The following is a 10,787-nucleotide window of genomic DNA, read 5'->3' on the forward strand; positions in this document are numbered from 1 at the left end:
AGGCCGGGCCGGCCCACAGGCGCCCGGGGGGGAGCGAGGCCTGCTGGGCTCCAGAGTGGGGTCGTGGCGGCGCGTACGGGGCTGCTTTCCTGGAGTGGCAGCGTTGCAGCGAGGCCGCCCTCATAAAATAGACCTCCGAAGTCTATATATTCCAATAAACTTGTAAATTAAATTTGTTTTTTCTCCTGAGTTCCTCCTCCCAAATTCAGACCCTATTACGGGAATACGAAGAAAAGAAGGAGTCTCTTAACTCCAGCTACCTTGACCACGTAACCTGCCCTCTGGCTTGTCTTGCCTGCCATTCACGCCACGCATTCACACTGCATTCAAGGCAGTAACCTGCCTTCCATTCCATGCATTGGATATTTTTTACATACCGAAGACCATACTTGTTCTATTGTTGACTATAACTGGATTAACTTTTTTAATTGCACTCCAACCCCGCATTGAAAGAAACCCATAAACCTGTAGAAAGAGTGACTATTGGATGGGTATTTTCAAAGGCAGAGATCATCAATTGAAAAGGAAGGTTACGGGCAACTCCCATGCCTTCCTTTCCCCAGTACACCAGACTAAGTGAATGATTCAACCTAAAACGGTTTCTCTTGCCTACCCTACACACAGCTCCTGAATGTGTTTGCAAATAGATAAATACATTAGACAGCAAGAAATGAAAATTTTACTCTAGGAATAATCCTAAATCCGATCCAGAGAGCCTTCAGTATTACTTATATTACAGTCATTAATTTAACAGTTGGAAAGCAGTCTATGGAAAAATTGTGTATTTTAAGAAATTCCTCTATGCTAGTTGCACAAAAAATTTCATAGGGAGGCAACCTTGAGGGGTGTTCCCAACTCGTGGCAGAAATCTTCATACACTCACTCTGGAAAGGGAAGGGATGTATCTGAAATGTGTCCAAACTGAGCCCTTGTAGTATATAAATCACATATAAAAAGTGATTGTCAGATGTTTCTAGGTGAGCTGTGTCAGCTCAGCAGCCTTTAGCTCAGCAGCTTTACGTAAGTTATTAGCACTGTCATTTGTGGGTTCCTTTCTCAGGAACTTCGCCACATCCTCACCAGTGCCAATTTCTGTCAGGAAACATTGTTCTTCACATCCTCAGGATGTTTTAACTTTGAATTGTTGAGTCAGGCTGGTCTCAGCATTCTTCAACACCAAAAGGCAGCATGACCCCCCTCCTCCATCCACCTCTGGTAACTTTTGCAAACAGGACCAAGTTTGAGCTGTTCTGCTCCACTTAGAGCATTCTGCTACACTGCATTAGTAACATTACACTACATTACAATACAATTGCACAAGTTTTGAAGTGTAACTATAAAAATTATTTGGCCTGGTGTTAGATCTTTGGCTCTAAAAATCTTGTACATCACAAGTAGGAAACACACACAAGTCAGAATATACAAACTAGCATAGCTCATGATCTGAGATTTAAGGGAAAAATATTTATTGTCAGGCTATCAAATTTCAGGGTGGGATTGGAGAGTAATCTAACATCAGGAAAAGAAAAAATGGCAAGGTCTCTTTGAAGCAATGCAAAAAGCATTACTTCAACCTTTTGGAAACATTAATTGCAGTATGAGGAGAAAATTATGTATTGAATATCACACTGTGAAAAAAATAATGGATTAGGCCATAGCTACCTGAAGAGGGAAAAATTGTATTTGGAAAGTCTGTACAGCTCATAAGTATCTTGATATCAAATGATTAAAAGCTATTTTTGGCTTTAACTCAAGCTGTTGTCCTGATCATGACAACACAATGAGAATTCAAAAAGTTCTACAGGTCTACACTAGAAAATGGTATCATTTCATGAATTACTAAGTAATCTCTTAATCTGTTAGATACCAGAGTGTTATAAACAAAGCTTGGACTTTTTTTGGGTGGAATAAAAGTCTGCTCGTTTATTAAAAAGAAAACTAGGAGCAGAGACTCGAGGTAAGCCCAAATTCCACTTGACAACCCAGAAAAATAAACTGTGCAACTCACAGGCTGTTCCCTCGGACTCAGGTTCCTCAGGAAGACCCCCGGGGGCTGAGCCCCGGAGCAGTTCTTATAGTCTCTCTTGATGCTGTGATTGGTGCAGCTCAGATCCTCCCTCTGATGGCTCGTTGCTCGGGTCCTCATTGGTGTTCAGTTCCGTCAGTCTCTGGGGCGTTGAGTGATTGGTTGGCCCCTTGACCAATAATCCCCCGAAGTGTTTACATCATGATTATTAGGTTATCTTAAGAACATTCTAGAACATTCTCCTCCTTTCTGTAGACCCACTACTTCCCCCCCCATTAGTGTCCCCATCTAGTGGGCACATAGCAACATTACACCCCTACAATCGCAGTAACAGTTCACTGATTAACTGTATACCCCCACTCTTCTAACAAGCAACTTTTAACTTCTTCTCAACCAAAAAAAGAGAACTTTTTAACCATTTATTACAAGAGCATTTTAGAAAATGAAAATAAATGAGCTGTTAAAGTCAGATGGGAACTAGACTATAGAAGCTATTCATTACTTTTATATTTCCAGCCAAAACTGAGTATTACCAAAATAGTTGGTCCATTTGTATAGCAACTTTTATGCTTATATCACTGCATTCAGTTTTACTCAAAGCTCTTTGTCACACCTTGAGCATTAAGTTTCTTTAAAAAAAAAAAAAAGCATAGAACCTACAATAGGTATTCTCCCAGGCTGAGTCAAATCAAGCATAATCTAGGCCAAGCCTTATAGTAAGAACACAATGGATTAATAGTTTAGTATTTGATGCTTATGTACAAGACATATGAATCTACACATCCACTTGAACTTTATTCAGCATGAAAGGTAATGAGAAACACTTTACTAATCAGCAGCAATGCTTCCTCCCTCATCTTTTGCATGTAAGAGTCATTGTCAGGTTTTTGCGTGCTAGCTCAAGGACAGGCCGGAGGTCCAGCCGCACCCGACTGCCCTGCGGCAGGCACACACACACAGCAGTGCAGGCAGATGAGGGTGCGCTCCTCACCCAAGGGAGCCTTCCCTGAACAGGGTGTGAAGGCATGCAGGCAGAGACAAAAAACCAAAGAGAGAGGGGACTCTCCGTGTTAATTTCTGCGCAGAAGGTTCATTGAAGGGAGACAGTGGGGGGGAGGAGATGGAAAGCCAACGATCTGAAAAGGGTCCAGGGATTTTATAGTGGGGATTGGAAAGGCGGGGGATAAGGGATACGGCAAATGGGATACTTGACAGGAGGCAGGGCTGTGTGCAAGGGAACCAATGGAAATAACACAAAGGAGGGATTTAGGGAAGGAACCAATGGGGCACAGAGGAACAAAGAACTTTCTAGAACTGATACATATTAAACTTGGAAAATGAATATACACAACCTCATACATAAAGCAAGAAGGGAAAAACATTAACCAATCAGGGGAAAACATGGAAACAGCAGAACAAAGGAATCATGGGTTTTCAGCATGACTGCAAAGTTACATGCTAAACTTGGGTAGCTGACTACCACAGCTGGTTGTCTGAGGTCTTCTCAGGAGACAGAGAAGCTGGAGTCAGCAGTACTGCCCCAAGTCATATTAGAAGATTGAGCATTTTTTTTTGGCCCACAGTGCAACATGGAGTAATGTGTTATATGGGGGTGGGGTGCAGGTTGTCCTCTGCAGGAACAAGACATCGCAGAGGAGTAACTCCATGAGTCTTTTAAGCTGACTTGCTTTCTGATTACCTTTCCATTACATCATTTGTCTTGAAAAGCCCATGCACTACTTTAAAACCACTTTTTCTCTTTGTTTATTCACACTGGGCATGCCTCTACTTTTAAGACAGAATTTTAAAACAAAAAATGAACTCAAAGCTGACTTAAAGATTTCTATCAGTTATCTCCGTAATCTTATTTTGAGACAGAAAATTGCTGTTAAATTCCCCTTGTAGAGTTTATTTCTTTAAAATGTAAATTTTTTCTATATTTTCAATAATTTATTCCCATATGTGGGAAGACTCAGGGCACCCTGGTGTAAATAGAGCTGCTGTTCTGTGGAAACACCCCCAGCCTGGTGTTACCTGGGATGTTACAAGTGCCACCTGTGTGGAGCCCCAGCATGCATGCCCTTTGTGACACACAGGGAGCCAGTGCTGTGGTTCAGGGACACAGCAAGGCTTTCCTAACTCATCTGCCCAGACACTGCAATGCCATCAGGCCACTGTACAGTTCAGGACCAGCAAGGAGACCAGAAGTAGTAATGGATCTCATTATTAGACGGTATAAGAAAACAAAGGATTGAAGACAAAAGGAAAAACATTCTCAGGTTTACTAACAATATTAAAGGGGGAATGTTAATTTTGATTGTTTCTGCTAGCTGGCATTAATACTTCCTTGGCATCATTGATGCAATTTGCAAATAGGCACCCTCTTTTTGATTTCTCATTCTACATTACCACTGAATGTACAGCATGTTTCTTCTGCAAGCACCAGGTACTATTTCCACTTTCCCTCTCCTCCCCCTAAAAACATATGTTTTGCCCAGCTCCAGGCTTGTATCTCTTCTGCTGTTTCTAGCTTCTAAGTTGAAGACACTGCAGAAATCACAGAATCACAGAATGGTTTGGGTTGGAAGGCACCTGTAAATACCCTCTAATCCAACCCACCCTGCAATCAGCCAGGACATCTTCAACTAGACCAGGCTGCTCAGAGCACAGTCCAATCTCTCCTGAAACACTCCCAGGGTTTGGACATCTTACAGCTTCTCTGGGCATCCTGTTCCATTATCTCAGCAGCCTCATTGTAAAAAATTTCTTCCTTTTACATAGCGTGCATCTACTCTCCTCCAGTTTAAAACCATTACCCTTTGTCCTATCACTGCAGGCCCTGCTAACAGGCCTGTCCCCATCTTTCTTCCAAGTCTCCTACAAGTATTGAATGGCTTCCTGGGAACCTTCTGTTTTCCAGGCTCGACAATCCCAACTCTCTGGGTTCATAGGAGAGGTGCTGCAGCCATCTGATCTTCTTTGTGGCCCTTCTCAGGACATGGTCCAACAGAACCATGTCTTTCCTGTTCTGGGGATCCCAAAACTGGATGCAGTGCTTAGAGTGAAGTCTCTCTGTAGAGGGAAGAACAGAGGGCAGAATCACCTCCCTTGACCTGCTGGCCATGCTGCTCTGGATGCAGCCCTGGTTGGCTTTATGGTTTCCAGGCTGCAAGTGCACATTGCTGGCTCATGTCCAGCTTTTCAAGAACCATTACCTTCAGCCCTCTGTTGTAGAGCCTTTGTCAGTCCCTTCATCTCTCAGCTGGGATTTGCCTTGACCTAATGCAGGACCTTACACTTGACCTTGCCAAGCATATTTAAATTCACATGAACCCACTTGATCCTGTCCCTTGAACATGTCAACTGCACCACTCAGGTGTCACCTGCAAATTCTCTGAGGGTGCACTCAATCCTACTACGTCACTGATGTCATGTTGATTGTGGGGGAAGTAACTCTTTGACCTTCCCTTTTATGGCTCACATGCCTACAGAAGCCCTTCTTCTTCTTTGTGTCCTTTGCCAGGTTCAGCTTTAGCCACATCTTGGCCTTCCCAGCCCTATCCTGTCACAACTGAGCAATGTCCCCATGCTCTTTCCAGGATACCACTTCCTGCTTCCCTGCCTATTTCCTTCTTGTCCTTCAGCTTGGCGAGCAGGTCTTGACTCAGCCATGTTGTTGCCTTTCCTTTCCTGGTTTCTTACAGACGGGAATTGAGAGCTCTTGCACTCTGTGGAATGCACATTTTAAGATCTGCCAGCTCTTTTCCATTCCCACTCTGAGGGCAGTGGGTCCCATTGACTAGCTCCTTCAATCTGAGAATTGCTGAACTCTGAGAGGTGTTCCTCCTAGAGGGAGATGCTCATGCAGCCTGCTGTTGTGAGGGGGAGCTCAAAGGGCCTCACTTAGGACCACTGTTTATAGGGTTGCAAGATGACTGACTTCAGTCCTCAGCCAGTATCCATTGTGGCTGCAATCCAAGACAGTAATTACTGGAAATTTTCAAAAGTCCATAACCATAATATTGTCCCATTCAGGCTGTTCCAGGCAAGTAACGTTCCTAGGCTGTCAGGGGATGACTTCCTATCTCTGTCGCCCTCCTTGGTTAGGCAACAAAGGTCCTGGTATGGACAGTCTTTCCAATAAGTTCAAGGGCAGCTTCAGTGGGGGAGAGGAGGCAGGGGGAGGTGTTTGGGGAGGTAATACCTCACCACCCAAGGATCTTTTACCAAAGGCAATCAATCTTTCACCACCAGAGTCACTTCAACACCTCTCTGCCTTTAAGAAAAACTTTCCTCAGATACACTTCTGTTTAAAAAGTGAGACTTGTACACTGAACTATATGAAATGTAATTTCTCATATAATTTGAACTACATCTCATCTAACTGTGATGTATCTATCAGACTGAAGAAGGCAAAAATCACACATTACAGACTGGGTATGACAATACTTCTGTACACTTAAAGGGGCTGACCTAAACTGCCAGTGAGCATTATGCAGAGGTACAATTGATAACCCTTGAGTTAAAATGCTTAATCAAGATCTTAACAAAAGATTATGTACTTATCAACCACCAAGGCAGCTGTTGTCATTATTGAAAGCAGCCTAGCTTTCAATACTTAATAACACACTGCAAAGAACAGAAGCGCATCAAAATCTATTTCCTGTACAGTGCAAATATAACTGATACATGAATTACACAATCTTTTCTGAACAGGACTAAAAAACCACAAAAAACTGATTTCATGCCCCTCACAAAGAATTTAAAAACAACTGAAAATGCAATGGCTGTGAAAATTCTTGCCCATAATATTAATTCCTACTGCAGGTAAAATTCCTCCTGAAATAAAGGGTTTCAGTTACTCCAAGTCATTGAAAGTTTCAATCACTGTTACCACGTGTGTTGCGTATTATACAAATGTTCATTTTTCAGGAGCAGAATTCATGATAAGCTAATAGGTAACAGCAGGAAGTGGCTGAGCACTTGCCCTTGTAGTGTTTTCTCATGTTTGCAGGCCAAACAGGCTGTCCAGAGCAAAATCCCACACTACAGAAAGATCACCTCAGACTTGGCAAGCAGAGGCCTTCACTCCCACCCATAGTCAGAATACCGGCCATACCACAGCCCAACTGTACCGTTGCTTAAAAAGCCCTTCCTTAGAATCCTGCTGACCTGTTTTTACAATGGTCTGGAGTTTATTCTCAAAGAATAAGGACACATTTATGATTGCTTCCTTCTACATCCAATTGTTTCCCAAACTACCAAAAAACACATTTCAGGGACACTCCTTAGCCCTGGAAATACTTGTTTCCCAAACCACCAAAAAACACACTTCAGGGACACTCCTTAGCCCTGGAAATACATGGCCAGTAGTGTGCACAGTGTATTTTCAGAGCATCAGTACCACTTACATTCCAATGTTCTCAAATGGACCAGTTGAATCTAGTGAGTACAGTCTGTTACATACTAGAGAACAGCAGCGAATGACTTTTTAGTTTAGAAACAGCCCAAGTTGATACAATGAAGTATCCAAAAGCTCTAACTTCGCTTCATTTAAAATATAAGAAAGTGCAGTTGGGCACTCCAATTTCACACCTGAAAATGTCTTCTGTGATTTTGCAAAAGGTGATACATTAACTGCTCATCATTCACGAAGCAGTATGGTGCTTCTGGAAGTTCATGACAAAACTAAAGAGCAGTAGGAACAGCCTCAGAAGCTTAAAGCATTTTGTCAGTTTCTAGTTTTGTCTCTGCAAGGCACTAAGTCTTCTAAACCCTCACAATGATTACTGTGATTGCCCCAACTTTCATAGCACCAACTTATGATCTCTTTCTTAAAAGTGCGTTTGAATGCCAGTAATGAACAAGGTAGGTACAAATTCATAAGGCATCAATCTGTAATTTTTATGTAACTTCAAGTGATTTACTACTGTCTGGTATTACACACCCAGCAGAGTTAACTCAGATCTGTGTCAGCTTTCCACACCAACCCCACCAGGCCACTCAGGCAATTTTGTCCCACCTACAGCAAGTCTCCAACCCCTCTGTACTTGCAGTACACATGCTCCAACCTTCGGACTTTCTTTTTGCCCAGGAAGCAATGACCCACACAGTAAGTAGTATCTTTGCAGGCTTTTCAGTAGCCCAGAGCAGTGAAAAATGAACAGTACTGGAAATCCCTCTTTCACTAACACCTTCCAAGACAGCTACTATCTTTAAAATAAAATTCTTGCTTTCTGTGCTAGGGCATACTGAGATTCAGAGGGACACAGGGCAAATCCATAGTACCAATATTCCACTTCTCTGGCAGGGGAGTTGAGTAATACATACAAGCCTTTTTTTCAGTTCAGTGCAGAGATTATGGTCCTCTTCAAGACAGAAGTACTATCAAATGGAAAGTAAATTAAAGGATTGTTTGAAATTAACCAGTTCAGAATTTGTGGTTTTAAGTATTTATGTATTTTCAGGAACACTACATTTCAATGAAATAAAGTATGTAAAAAAAGGTGACAGATTTTCTGGATAAGACCATTTATTTTAGCAAATAGATGAGTCTTTAAGATGAACTGGAAGCTGCAACAGCTGCTCTCTTGGGCTTCGGTGTGGTTCCCTCACGGAATCCATTCCTGCAAGTAGAAATATGGTTACCACTTTTCAGAGAGTTGATTTGTGCTCCAGGTTATTTTTTTTTTATTCTGTTTTAGATGAAGCTCACTAGCTTTTTTCAATTTATCTCAGAAATGCACTGAAATCACTACAGAAATCACACATTTACACCTTTTTACAAAGAAACACATTATTAACAAATGTCTTGAATAAGCAGTATGGTTTTCACTCTTCTGCTGAAGTAAATTTGACTTCTTGGAACGAGATGATTTCATTACCTGAGTGAACACTGCAAGACTACACCAAATACAGCACACCTGCTGAAAGCAGATCCTAGTTCATGTTTTTTCTAAGCAATCAGACTAAAGAGATCCTGTTTATGAAGCCTAAGTCTATATCTTACAAAAATTGTCTCTGCCTCCAACCACTCTTCAGCCCCAAGCTTGCTTTTGGATACAACATTTCTACTTGAACAACCCTCAGTGGAAAGCAAGCTGCAGATGTACACTGGAAGGTGCTTTACAGCTGCCACTGGAGAAGAATGAACTAACCAAAACAAATTAATTGATCCCTCAACCACACCCAAGACCGCTACTTAAAATCTCCTACCTTCTGCTAATAAAGCCAATCTACATTTTTATGACAACACTCCTGAATTACGTGGTATTTTTCATACAGCTTCCTTGTGTAGTAGACCAGAAGCTATAGAGTTCCAAGGGAGTCATACAAAATGAGTGTAACCTTATGAAACCCTAACCACTACCTCCTAAGTACAACTCAAAAGCTTTGTAACAAGTCTTAGAAACCTGCAACTCAGGATCTGATGTAATACCTACTTAAGTCTAACTGAACTCTTAAGAGAGGGACCAGAAGTTATTCCCATCCTGAACTTTTTTCTGGGTAAGCAAATGGGGATTGGAGTGCATTTTGAGACTAATCTCTATGAAATGCCTCACTTTAATCATCTATTTAACTGAATCACAAATAGAGGCAATACCACAAAAAGCATTTTTAGATGTAGGCATCTTATTACAATAACCTCTGTGTTCTGTACTACCTTCATTTAGTAGAAACATCAGAACATTTTATACACCCTTTATCTTACCAGTAAGGATTTTTTTATCCTCAAAGGAATATGCAGCCAACTATACAAAGTATCACTTATTTCATGATGTATTTCAGAAGATTAAGTGGTACTAAAAAAATTGAAATGTTAACTTTGAATGGTAAATTTTATCATTAAGTAGTGTCTATGCAGGATTTCACACCCTGCTAGTCTGTAATAAAATGTTATACCTGAATCGACGGTAGACCTTTTTCAGGTGCCTCATGCGACCAGTACCAGTGGTGTTGCGTCGTTTAGCCTTGGCACTCCAGTTATCTAAAATATATAGGCTACTGTTACTCATCTGAGCCAAATATTTCAAGTTGCATGTTACATTTGTATGGTACAATTATTCAAGCCGACAAGAGAAAAAAAATTAACTACAATTTAAGTCAGTTTCTATGCAGTAATACTGCATATTACCTAACATATAGTTTAATCACCATTAATTTAAACAAAGCTCCAAAATGCAAAATGATAAAACTGCAAAATGACACAGCATTCCTCGACTGGAAAAGAAGTCAAACTGCTGAAAGAAAAGAAACACTTTTTTTTAAACTAAAGTCAGTTAAAAGTTTGCTACTTACACTTTCTCTTACGCTTAGCAGGATAACCACATTTCCCACAGGTCGACTTTTGCAGATGGTATGCCTTGGACCCACATCGACGACACAGGGTGTGTGTCTTATTTCGTCGCTTACCAAACGACGATGTACCCTTCGTCTGAAAAGCATTTCAAGATACAGAACGTTAGAAATATCTAACAATAACTAACACTTCCAAGTCACAAAACTAAAAGAAGAAGCCCTAAAAAAACAGTTGCAAACCGAATCGTATAAACACGTCAGAGGCACATTTAACTCTGACGCTCAGTTTCAACATACACGTAGCGTCCATTTTCAGGACTCACTGACGCCACTCCTTATGTGCCCCCGCGCTGAACTAAAACGGAGCCACGGCGCGTTTTTTCGGCTCCCCTTTCCTTCCCCACACCCATCACCCTCAAGCAGCAAACTGCTCTCTCCTGACGAAAAGTGACTCGCTTCACAC

At 41.5% G+C, this 10,787-nt stretch overlaps 1 protein-coding gene across 1 annotated transcript; it reads right to left on the reverse strand.

The window, feature by feature from the left end:
* Positions 1-8,462: 8,462 nt before the first annotated feature.
* On the reverse strand, positions 8,463-10,472 carry RPL37 (ribosomal protein L37; the record flags this gene model as incomplete). The annotated part of the gene is made up of 3 exons (XM_017730253.1): positions 8,463-8,652; positions 9,929-10,013; positions 10,325-10,472. Coding segments are annotated over 3 exons (303 nt in total), but the record flags the coding sequence as incomplete, so codon positions are not given.
* Positions 10,473-10,787: the final 315 nt, after the last annotated feature.

The sequence above is a fragment of the Corvus brachyrhynchos genome, unplaced genomic scaffold (assembly GCF_000691975.1).
Source record: "Corvus brachyrhynchos isolate BGI_N302 unplaced genomic scaffold, ASM69197v1 scaffold42, whole genome shotgun sequence".
Taxonomy (NCBI): domain Eukaryota; kingdom Metazoa; phylum Chordata; class Aves; order Passeriformes; family Corvidae; genus Corvus; species Corvus brachyrhynchos.